Genomic DNA, 13,187 nt, shown 5'->3' on the forward strand with positions numbered 1-13,187 from the left:
AACAATCCAACCTTAATTTCCACTACAAACATGGCAGAATAAACATGAAATGCAAGTGCCTAAAAAGGACACATTTGGGGAACACTGTGTATATATGAAAACACTGGAACTCCAACAGCATTAATGATGGTAATTTTCCTGCCACAGCTCTTCTATCAGCTCAAAACTAACAATAGTTTCCTGCCAGTGCCAACATTTTGGTTTACAAACAGAAACTACATCTCTTTAAAAGTAGGTGTCATGTTACACTAATTTATTTAGGGAAGCCACATCAACCTGCCAGGAAAAAGCCAAAATGAAAGAAGATAAAGTTCCCTTTATTGAAATATAAATTTAAAAAAATAAATGTAGCACCTTTTTAAAAATGTTCAGTCAATAAAGTATCTAAAATGTATGCAAAGGGTTTTATAAATTTAACTTTACTACACATTAGTAATTTAAATTAAACAGTAAATATTTTACAATACCTCTTTGTTAGCAAAGCCCTATATATGTGACATTACTGAACTTGAACCTACCACCTGCAAACACAGCTTCTGGATGTGATTAATACATTTTTGGTAACTGCAACCTCCTGCAAAGATGCAGCTTCATTTCAGACTATGGAGATTGAAGACTTACTTTGTCCAAGTAAATACATGACAAAATAAAAGTCAAAAACTGTTTATCTGCCTCTTTGACCAAAAAATAAATTTTAACTGCAAGGGAAGCCACAACTAAAAAATAAAGGAAGGATTATGAAAACAAACTTTAAAAATAATTTTAAGTCTGTTTAAATACAAACAAATTTCAAAAAGCTTTCACTTGTGTTTTGATTTATTACAATAGCTGTACTATGAGAAAAAAAATCCTCAAGGTCTGAGAAGCAGCATCATTATGTCAATTGAATAAATAAAAATCCAATATAATAAAATGCAAATATTAAAACAACAAGCAAGTTTCTATTAACATGCCTGCATTTCCCCCATGTGATACATCAGTTTTGTGCAAAGTATTTGGGTTTATATTTTATTGCTGCTCATGCATCCTGTGTATTCAGAGGAGCAGTTTAATTACAGTATTGGTGAGAAACTGGGTCATCCAAGATCTGATTAGCCCTCTGGAGATGCCTCTCCTTGCTTAGCATAGAGGAAGCCCAAGATTACCACATTCCTGAACAACTTAAGCTACAGTTCCATGCACACTTCCAGCAAGGCAAAAACAGCATTTACCAGAATCTCACCCACAGATCACTGATCCCCACCCCTGCACTGCTCTCCCTGCACAGCAGCAGTGCATCCACGGCTGCAGCTACCTAGGCAAGAGCTTAGGGAGCCCCCCAAAAATCCAATCAGCCTCTTGAATGCTCCTGTAACAAGGAACAATGCAGGAATTCAGGCAGGCAAAGGACACCAACCCATTACTAGCACAGGCAACATTTTAAAGAGGTCATGAAATTTTAAGACCCTGAGTTGAGCCTTGGCTCCTGCAGCCCAAACCTTTCTAATGAAACTTCAATCAAAACTTCCTGGTTGAGACCACATAGATTTCTGTAACTCATTAATTCTGTATTTTGAGTCAGAAAATCTCCAGCCCAGTTGCTCACAGTCTCACCAGGTACCAGCTGCACTATAAAGAGGAGAAAGAGCAGCAAGTAGCGGTACCCCACAAAAAAGAGATCTGAGAAGTTAAGACAACACAGAAGTGCAACAGTGAATCAAGACCGAGTGACAAGTTCTCCTACTACAAGATTCCAGAGCCAAACAACATGTCTTTTTCATGCTTCAGCACCCCACTACAAAAAAGTTAATAGTGTACTACTACTGATGCAAATTCTCATGTGCCACTACAGTTACAGTGGTGAATTCCCTTGACAGCTTCAATAAAAGAGGAAAAATTAAATAAACACTGATATTATCAATGAAGCAATTTTTAGGGGGTCACTAATATACAGTAGTTTATTATTTAAGAGTCTTGTGGATTTCCTTCTTTTTCACTTAGCGGAGTTGCAGGGAGGTTACTATTATTTAACTCTTAAAAATTTTTACAAACATTGCACAAGTCTTCAAAGTCACCTTTTGCAAATCTGCATTATGGCGCTTTGTCCCCTGTAGCAAACAATTCTTTATTATTCACAGCTTCAGTTTTTCACAGAGAATTACTATTTCAAGTTTTAGGAAACATAACCCAGGACACACAATAGCTACTTCTCTATTTCTCAGGGCACAGTATTTATGAAGATTAGAAGATAACTGTGCTGTGAAACCACAACAATTGTGAAAACACTTCACTAACTGTAGCTTCAAACTTGCATTTTATGACTAGGCTTTCAGGGTTCATAGTTCAAAACTAAAACAAAAACCTAGCATGTAACATAATAATCTGATATCCTTTAACTATTTATTACTATATATTGTTAAAGTATTTTAGTTTATTTGTAAACTTTCCTTCCCCAGCCTGCAGTTGTCTCAGTGAATCAGAACCTAGACTTTTTCCTTTCTTCCACTCAATCTCAGCTCATTGCAAAGAAGTGATGACTACAGAGCCTCTTCCACCAAATTGTCCAGTTTTAAAATTATTTGCAAAACTTTACCCACACTACATAAAATGCACAGCCACCTACACTTCAGGTAAAACAAACAGAAAGTCTATTTCTCAGTATTTATTTTATGAACAGTTTGACTTGGTCCTCAGTTCACTACAGATTCATTCTGACACACCAGGAGGGGAGCCTGGGGGTGAGGAAATGAGCCAGCCTTAATTCACAGACTTTTCTTAGGACAGGGATGCCCAGAACACTTTCCTCAGCTGCAGCACAGAAATAATAATGTGTAGAATGGTTTAGGCTGGAAGTGACCTTAAGATCATCCAGTTCCTATGCCCTGCCATGGACAGGGACACCTTCCACTTGACCAGCCTGCTCCAAGCCTCATCCAACCTGGCCTAGGGGGACCCACTACAGCACTGCATCTTGATCTGGCTGACCTAAAATGTTAAGGCTGACCTTAACATTTGTTTTAGCTCCCAAGTTCATTGTTCATGAACAGGGAAATTGACAGCCAAAACTATTTCTTTACATACAGTATAAAAACACAGAAGAAAAGAAACATAGATTTATGTTTTCAGAAATCCCAAAACCACAAGATTTTTCTGTGAACACAGACTAGAAAGCCAGAGCTGTAATGAGAGGTCAAGGTATGTAACCAACCATCAAACAGAAGCAGCCTTTAATCACACCATTGTGGGCTTGATTTAAACTGGTGAGGCAAAAACTGCCCCCATCATTACCAGGCCACACCAAGCATTTGCAGAATGTAAGATTACACTGCACAGCATCTCTCAAAATGTGTTCTCTCACACAAAAGGTGTTCCTACCCTCAGTCAAACAGAAAGAAAACTAGAATTGATGCGAATGAAGCACAAAGAAGCAGGTGATCTTCCCAAATGCATGCAGCATTAAGTTTTTAGTGTGTTAGAAATAAAACTAAAAGCAGAAAGACAAAGTCAGGAAAGAAATATTCTGTAATGTAAGATGGCACTGCATCTTATACATTCAAGGGGAAAAAAATTAAGATGTCAGCAGCTTGTTGCAATAGTGTGTACTAACCTTAAATTTCACTGCAGCAGCTCAAATAATTTCAGTGTACTGACCTTTGCTCAAAGGAGAAAAGCACAAGACAATCCCCCCAAAAAATGCACAGTTTATAACATTAAGAATTTATCACGACACTACATGTTTTCTGGTCACTAAATATCTGGAGAAAATGTAGATTAAACCAATTCTTTCTGTGGTAGGACATTCTAGGCAAGTTGCATCCACGAGGATTTCTCTGAAAAGTTATCTTTAAATACAAAACAAATCAATAATCAACTTTACTTAGCTACATTTGATACTATTAGAAGCCCTTTCAGGATATGACCTCAGTGTCCTTTAAGGCATACAATGGAAAAGCACAATTTCAAATACAAATCTGTCTTACCCTTATTTATGAAAATAGACATTTACAAAGCTATTCCACAGAAATAAAAGCCTTAACAGTGAGTGCCACAGTTTAAACAGATTTTTTGAACTGTCCAACAACAAACTACCACCATGAATGGTGAACTCTGCAAGTCTGTCAATGCTCTTCCCAACACAGGGAAAGATCGAGTACAACAGGATCCAAAGCAGGCACTGTAACTACTTAAAAAGTTTTAAAAAGTAATTCTCTCTTTCCCTTTAAAAAAGGAAATTAACTTATCATTGGCTTAAAAATAAGCATATGTGTGTTTCATAAGTACCAGGATATTACCAGATTTACTTCTACAGGGCATTTAAATAAAACAACAAGCTTTATGTTACAAATTTTATTTGGTAAACAACAAGTATTATACAGCAAAAATTACTTCATCTAGTGAATAAAGTTGGCAAAAAACCCAAATAGATATGATCTGCCTGTGAAGAAATTTAGGACAGATATTAGAAAAAGGATTTAATAATTTTAGGACTTAGCATCAAGCACAGCCCTTCACAAAGAGCAATGGAAATATGTTGTCTTAGCTATCATAGATTCTATCATCATCATAGCACAAGGATTTCATATTATCAGAGCTTCATACCTTCTTGATGTTCCTCACAGGCTGCTCCTCTATGCACCGACTGTACCAGGTCCTTGCAGTAGTGATCTAACTCTCCTCACTCCTCTTTCCTTACTCTTACGTATCACTAGTTCTTATTGATTACAGGTGTAGCCTGTCAAGATCAGGCCTGCCTCCAGTCTTCAGCAACTAGTCCAGCTATAACTCATTGGGGGTCAAGATCACCCTCTACAGAAATATATATTGAATCAAGTACATCACAAGAAAATAACAAGTAGGATTCAATCATGTAGCCTGCACATAACAGCATTCTAAAACAGGAGTTTTCAGTGGCCTTCTGAAGGCTGAGATTACCTCATTTTAGATAGACTTTTTGTTTGAATGACACTAGGTGATGCAAAATTTAGGAATACTAGAGACTTCCACAATTTTTAATACATCTAGCTATTCTAGGTACTCACAGATTTTGTGAATAAGCACACATATAGAGAACTGTGCAAATAAATGCAGCTTCATAAGCTATGGTACTTACCTTGTTGACTGAGATATTTAAGAAAGAGGAGCATAAAACTAAGGACTGTGCTTATAGTTCAAGTTTCTCTCAAGTAAACCATAAAATAAGAAATTCAACATCAGCCAAACAGAAAACATCTAATATTCTCTAAACCATATTTTTAAAGAGTGGACTTTGTGTTGTGCCCTTGAAGCCCATCCCAGCACAGGCCTCAGCATCCACGCTACCACAAGAATGTGGCACCCTGCACTGAAGAACATCATTTCTGACCACCACAAAAAGTACTGCCAAAATGCTGTCTTGCATTTGAATAAGGGTCTTCATTCTTCCTAATGAACAGCTGAACCCTCCAGCCTGGAATCAGCTCAAAATCTGGCCAAAACCAAGGGTGTTTTGCTCTGGCACTGTGTGTGCGTGCTGTACCCAAACCAACATCACCACAGCAGCACCCTGGGAGTCACACTTAACACAGCAACCGTGAGTCAGTTCTTGGTTATGTGTAAGACTGCACATAAGGCAAGGAAAAACGTGAAAAGCTCCATAAATGAAGAGTCACATACAGTATTTGACAAATCAGGATGTTGGAAAAACTGCCTGGAAAATTGTCCTCTATGCAATACAGCAAATTATTTAAATATCAGAAAGTAAACAAGTGTGAATAGCAATATGAAAGAAAATAGAAATAAATCAGTATAAAAACTAAAATAGTTCTATCTACAGCAGCATGATCCCTACAGTTCAGAAATTCTTCTGAGCTTTTTTTTGGTGTAATTTTTCCTCTGCTGCATTTAGCAAGCATTTCCTTCATCATTCCTTTTTATTTCCAGATGTCAAGAACAATCATTTTTCATTTAGTTTGACAAGAAATTTAACCAACAATTTTCTTTACTCATTTCCTCCCAGAAACTCAAATGGTCTTATTTTACTAAGAAAGGATATAATTATCCTATGAACAAGATGCTTTTCCTTCAGCACGTTCAGTACAGTTGTGCTGAAGCTGAGCTACATTACAAATATAGTTCCTGTGCAAATTAAGCTTTATCCTTATTTCTACATGAAACAAGGCCAAGTAACATTGCTGACAGAAGCTGCATGAAGAAGTCTCACATCTGCAAAACTTACAAGACCTTCAAATACTCAAAAGAGTTCACTAAACAGAGGTTATCTTACCCATCAGATATGACCTAAAGCAAAACTTCTGGTGCCTTTCATCTGTCTTTTTCCACCAGAACAGACATTAAGTCACAGTTTTCTGTGGCCCAGATCATTCCAATACATGCCAGAATTCCTTTGGGATCAAACATCTATACTGGAATTTGAGTAACTTTTTTTTTTCCTATAAAATGAAGTCCGTTGATTTTATGTTGGATTTTTACCAGTTATTTTAATTTACTAGGCAGTTACAAATTTTGGAATTCTTAGCAAACCCAAGGCATTTTCCCCTCAGAGTTACATGGTTTTTTTATACTGAATAAAACAAACATCACCTTGTTACAGAACTCAACTTCTTGAAAATGAGACCAGACTACAAAGAAGCCTTACAGAGCACACATTGATCAAAAATTTGCAGATTAAAAATGGCATCTGCCAACTCTCAGGTTTATTTGGTTATTTTTACAGGATCGAAGACACAAAACTCAGTATGACTATTTTCAAGGAATAACCACCTCCCAAAAGCTACTACAGAAGTACAGTTCTTCTAAACTACAACCTAAGGGTTTCTTTTTTTCTGAAAGAAAGAAATCTACTTACTCATGACTGGAAACTTCTTTGTATATAATCCAAGACAGGTCCTGAAGCAAGGTATTTTGTTGGAGAAGGTTTCTCAGAGGTATACATGTCCTGAAGTGGGAGGAAAATAAAAACACAGATAATTTTTTCAACTTCAAATCTCTAGAATATATGTTTACATATAAACTGTCTTTCCTACTCTCTTTTCCATCCTCTTTGTTTAAAAAAAAAAAAAAAAAGGAAAATAGATGTGCTTGTTGTGACTGGGGAGCGACTCAAAACGGGCACCTTCCTCTAACAATCACATTATAAACTTGTGTATGCACTTTGAAAAAAAAGTGCTATAAAACATAATGGTTGTTATCTCTTGGGAGCAGTTAAAAAGTTAAAAGTACAAGACCACAACATAGATATAGTAACTGAAAACTCCTAAGTGGTATTTTCCTTCAGCAACCTCATCTGGCAAAACAATGCAAGAAAATCCCAGTTATTAAAACACAAGAAATGCAATTAAGATTACTAAACAAGCACAGGTTGGCATTGACATCAAACATTTCCTTCTCAGAAACAAAATCTGAAAGAGCTACCATTTCTAGCAACTATAAACCTACAGTTCCAGCAATTCCTCACTGATTTCAAAAAAAGATACCCAAGTAGGGCAGATATGGATTCACTAACAATAAGCCTGGCCCTCCCTGAAGGCAAATATAGAGGACTTAATCTCCAACAATGACAGCACAGCAAGTACATTTTGAAAAATGTATTATATAATCTCCCTCCTGCTGCTAAAAGCAAGTTTATCCAAGTCTGATAGAACAGTTAAACGAAAGAAACTTCACTCACAGTTGAGGTGAAAAGAAGAAATCCAACATATCTACTAAGCTGTACAGAGTTTTCTTCTAATACCTGCACAAATGGAGACTATCTGTAAATTATGTGATATTGAGGAATATTGTGTAAATTAAGGAATATTATGTGATATATTTCCTCTTTTCAAAACAAATTAGAATCTGCTGAACCTCATCATCTGCGCTAATCCAGCCAGATATCTTGTGCTGACTCAGATTTCCTGATCTCTTCATGCTCAAAAAAAAAAAAAAAAAGCAAAGTAAAATGCAAAAAGACAGAAGAAGAGATTTAACTTTTCCTAAATTATGACTTCATATAACATTTACAGATCTACAACACATAGCAAAGTAGTACAGGAACTACCACAGGACATCACAAGAAGGTTCCTTTATCCAGTGCTAAAACAATTTAAAAAAAATAAAATAAACATCAAAGCCACACACACCACAAAAAAAAAGAAACCCAGCTGCCAAAAGGAAGCCTTTGGTAAGGCTGCAGATTGGAAATTACAACCAACTTCTTTGCACTGAAAAAGTAACACAGGGAAGAGACTCGGCAGGGAAAGACAGCAGCTGAAAAAATCCACACAGAAACATTCTAAAATGTTTGTCTCATAAGCAGAAATTAACATAAAGCCATGAGATGCTACATCAGTGAAGAACAGTTTGGACTGCAGGCCCTGTCAACTTTCCACAACGAACATCTGCTAAATTAAATGTTTAAGCACACACACCCCAATCAAAAGTGAAGTGTCTGTTAAAACATATCATTAGAACTTGTCAGCTTCCTCTTGATTACTGGTGTCAAAATTAACAAATATAACTCCCATGACATTTAATTATTTACTGGGCTAATAACACCTGTTCTGTTAAGAACATCAAATGTATCAGACATCCCTCAAACCAGGTACAAAGCTCTTTTGACCAGTTTCACACTAGCTTGGGGCCCAAATCCTTCTTGAATCTTATGCATAATCAACTGGAAGACCAGAGTCTCCCATTCAACTTGATTTTCCAAAGGCATTATCTCCCCTTAGTTCTGTAAATATGAACTAACAATACTTTGCCTCTGAGACATCATGTTACATGACATTTTATTGTGTGTATGTACAGGAAAAGGCTGTTCATTAGGAAAAAACAAAACAGCAGCTCTGAAAACCACTTAAGGCTAATAATAGCTTAATTATGCACCCTCATTGCTTATAAAAATCTTGTCACGTAACACTGAGGAAATGAGATGGGGCCAATACAGAAGCTCTGTTCTACCTAAATGTGTGAAAAGTGAAGGCTCCAGTGCACCAGAGCGACCTGACCTCCGACTCCCAGCCACAAAGTGCTGCTCCTCTACTGCCTTCAGTGTCTAAATATTTTGTTTAGCTATTGCTAGCATCTGTTTAGCACACAATGCAGACTTCTGGGAAATTCAGCTGTTTTCTCTGAAATAACACTATCTGTGTGTTTTACATAATTTCCCTTGTAAATAACTTTAAAAAAAAAAAGTTTTATCTTTCATCTGTAATTTTGAGTACAGCAATAGCAAGCAATATTGAAAGTCAACACTACCAAATAGACAGTCCCTGTTTTCTATTGCATTGCAATAGCAACACCTTTACCTAGGGATGAGTGTTGGAAACTAAACTGTTCTCACTTTGCCTTCTCAGCCAACCTGATTTATTTCAATGCCTGAGAGAGGGTTCTCTGCTGTACAGAAATACTACCAACTAGTACAAAACAGAAAAAAAAAAAAAAGACTATTACTTGCTCAGTGTCTTTCTGGAAGACACCATCTTGGAAAAACTTTTAATTCAAAAGAGTGCCTGACACTCTTTCCGCTTTCCCTTGCAATCAACAAGGCTATAATAAAAATAAAAAATAAAAAAACAAACCACCAACCCACCCACACATACCCTTGATCTTTGTCTTTTCCTCAAGAGCTAACCCTTGTATTCCACCTCATGTTTCCTCCAGTGATACACATCTACTCTCTCACTGCTGGGAGTATCACCTCCAGTGGCTGTGAACCTACTGGCACTTGAGCTGAGATTTGACAGGAAAACCTGCAAAGCTCTTTGCAACTTCAAATTCACACACACTCACAATACATTCAATCACCTGTTTCCATGGCTGGTGCCAGGTCTCTTTTTTACCCAATAGTCTGTTTCAGGATAATTAGCAGGAGCCAGATTGCAAGCAAATTACAGCATATTGTACTTCTATGCAGTATGATTCCACCCAGAGAAGAGATTTTTCCTTTAAGTTGGCAATTTAAGATTCAGGTCTAGCCTGTGTGTGTGTTACTGTAGAATCTGTTTAAGTTAGATACTAAGGAGTTAACATTAAGAATTTATACCCCCAGTTCCCAAGAACCAGCAATCACAGGGGCAGCGTGCAACTGCCCTGCTTAAACACACAAAGACAAAACAGCCTAAAGAGAGCCTGACTTGCACAAATCAGTATTTTAGTGTCATTTACCATCTTCTTTAAACCAAACATTATGGGCCCTCACGGAAAACAGACAGATTTCAGAAACACTATGTTTTAGAGTTGCACAGATAGCTGGCTGGCAAAACATTAAGTCTGAAATTGGTGGTTTCTGTGCTATACAATCAGAGGGCAGAGGTACAGCTGGTTAAAAGGCAGTTCTACTAAATACTTATTTTCCAATGCATCTCAGCTGAACGAACTTAAAAGTTATAATCAGAAACAACAAAAGTTAAAAAGGAGTAAAACTAAGTCACTTCAGAGCACAGTTATTAAAAAGAACATAACAAAAATGCCTAATATAGCACCAAGCCTCTGAGCACAACCGGCTCAGTAAAACGCCCAAGACAGCACAAATGCACAATTCACAACAAAGTGCAATTGCTACTGTTTCAGAACCTACACAGAATCACTGACTGGCAACAGATGAGGAAGCACATGGAAGTACAAATGAAACAAGCCCAACGACACACCCTCCTTTGTTCATAGCAGGAATATTTACACTACAAAGCGTTGAGGCAAATCGCCTTTAGTTTCAGGCACTGCTGATTGGCCGCTGCGTTTAATACACACACGCCTGCTAGAGTTGGAGTTTCGACTGTCACACAGCAGCTCTAGATTGCAGGGCGCGCAGCAAGCTAAAAAAACATAGAAAACAATTATTTCATATAATTATCCTAACTGAACTGATCCTCCACAAGATCCATTTGTTGCGAACAGGGCAGATGCGGATTTGTTTTCACTCCACTGTAATTCAGTGAAAGCTGAAAACCAGCTTCCCTCACAGCCAGTTTCCAGTGCAGCTGCCTCCTCCAAGCAGTAAACGGCACAAAGAAAGTTATTCTCGAGCATATGCGGGTGAACAACTGGTACAGGAGCTTGGAGACAGTGACTTTTAAGTCACCACTTGACTCTCGTTCAGCTGGCAGCTCAGTGGCTTCGGTGGTTTTCTACAGGCAGCCATCCACGCCAGAGAAAGAACCTGAAACACCTGATAATAATTGGCTCTTTGCTGGCAGTCGCAGCGGAGACTGAGGGCTGGGAGAGGGCCACGAAGACCCAAGGGCTGAGCACAGCCTGAGGGACGCCCTGTCCCAGCCCACCGCTGCCAGCCTGGCACTTTCCACCACATACCTGAAGTATTACAAAAATCAGAGGAGGGAGCAGGTACAGAGAGAGCAGCGGTGCCAGAAAGTCACATTAAAGGGTTCAGCCATAGAAATCCTCCCTACTCCCGACTAGGGCGGCACTGTCGCCTCCCACATGGCCAGAAGAGGGGGGCTCAAGGAGGCCCCAAGTATCGGACCTACAGCCGTGACTCCCTCATGCACACACCCACACGCACAGCCCCCCAGCCCCGCTCTGACTGCGGCCCCTCACGCCGCCACACCTCACTCCAACCTTACAACGGGACCAGGGTCATCTCCACAGGGCTTCCCCCGGGCTCCCCCAGCACTCCCGGCTCTGCAGCGTCCCGCAACCCCCCACGCGCCGCCCCCTCCTCAGCAGAAAGAGCAGGGAGCCTCCAAACACACACACACACCCCTCCGCTGGGAATGGAACAGTCCCAGCACCCCACTACCCTGCAGGAGCCGGCTCCCGCCACTTCCACCTCTCCGGCCTCGCGGGGATGCGCCCCCCCCCGGGGGAGGATGGTAGCGCCCGCCCCCACTCAGCCGGGAGGAACCCGCCCGCCTCAATGGAGGGTCCGGCGCGGCACCTCCAACACACACACGCGCGGCCCCCGTCGCACCCCCGCAATGGACGGGTCCAGCCGACCATCCCGGGGCCGCACAATGGCCGGAGCAAAGTCCTGGCTTGTCCCTACCTTTGCTCGGCTTCCTCCTCTTCCCGGGGCCTCCCTCCGCCGCCTTCCCCAGCGGCGCGTCCCTGCTCGCTGCCCCGGGACCGGCAGCCTCCGACCAGGAAGTGCCCCGATGTGACACCGCCGCTATGGAAACCCTCCCCGCCCCCGCCCCTCCCACAGGGCTGACCCGCCGCAGCCGCCATCTTGGGCTCGGGACGAGGCGCCTGCCCGGTGTTGGGAGCTGCTGTGGGGAAAAGGTGGGAAAAACACAAAACAGTCCTGGTGCCCTCAGAAACTTCTTGGCTGTGCTGCATGAGCTGCCAAGGCTGCCAGTATGGACACCCATTCTCCTGCGTCCAGTTCTGAGCTCCTTAGTGTGACACCAAAAACATCGGGATAAATCAAACCCCCGGACCCTTTATTTTCTAGTGTTGGGGAGTAGGCGTTACTTTATTCTCAGAAGATAACTCCAGCCGTATGCACTCCATTTCCAAAACTTTTCACTCACACATTTTCAGCAAACAAATTATTGTTCATTGGTTCTATTGGTTTCTTGCTTCTAGTGCTAATTAGTCCACATTTTTCAGCCTTTATCAATTATCACTGACAGAGTCTACAGCGTTAGGCTGCAATGTCTTTGTTAGTCTCTTCTGGTTACTCCAATATGTCCTTGGAGAGCCATAAATTTTGGATCCTTGGTGTCCAGCTTTTCTTTCTTCATTGAAGCTTATCAGGGTTAGTCTAGCAAACCTGAAAGTTTCAGTGATCTAATAAATCTGTCAAAAGAAACTTAGCAACGTGCTGGCTAAAGAGGAGAATTATACTCCTTGAGACTAATACACTGGGACTAATTTTGATTAATTAAAACAATTACTTTAAAATATTAATTAGGAAAGTGTTATAATTTCCAACAGTTCCTCCCTTTGGAAGTGATTTTAATTATTTCTTTAAAGATTATTTCCACTTAAATCACTGAATATTTGGCAAGACTTATTGTGACCGACAGTGGAGCACTGGATGGTAATGAAGCCAAGCAACTGGGATCCCTGTCCTGGGATGCAGGTATTGGCCAGAGGATCAGGAAAAGACCAGGAATTCCCAATCTCCAGAGGCAACTCTTGTCAAGTGTGAGGGAGAAATACCTTTGCAAAGAAGACTTTTCAGAGTGCCAAGACAAGTGGAACACTCGGAAAGTACCTGGTGCGTGAGAGAATTAGCTGTGCTGGAGATAATCTTTCCAGATAACAAG

General features: G+C 40.1%; 1 protein-coding gene across 1 annotated transcript in view; it reads right to left on the reverse strand.

Annotated features, from left to right (window-relative positions):
• USP6NL (USP6 N-terminal like) overlaps window positions 1-12,090 on the reverse strand; it is a 112,960-nt gene extending 100,870 nt beyond the window's left edge. Inside the window, exons 1-2 of the mRNA XM_009086901.4 lie at window positions 11,960-12,090; window positions 6,824-6,913 (exon numbers count right to left, since the gene is read on the reverse strand). Of these exons, the coding sequence (XP_009085149.1) occupies window positions 6,824-6,827 (4 nt within the window). The 5' untranslated portion in view covers window positions 6,828-6,913; window positions 11,960-12,090. The remainder of the gene's footprint in view (window positions 1-6,823; window positions 6,914-11,959) is intronic.
• Between the last annotated feature and the right edge of the window lie 1,097 nt (window positions 12,091-13,187).

Source organism: Serinus canaria, chromosome 1A (assembly GCF_022539315.1).
Source record: "Serinus canaria isolate serCan28SL12 chromosome 1A, serCan2020, whole genome shotgun sequence".
Classification (NCBI taxonomy): Eukaryota; Metazoa; Chordata; class Aves; order Passeriformes; family Fringillidae; genus Serinus; species Serinus canaria.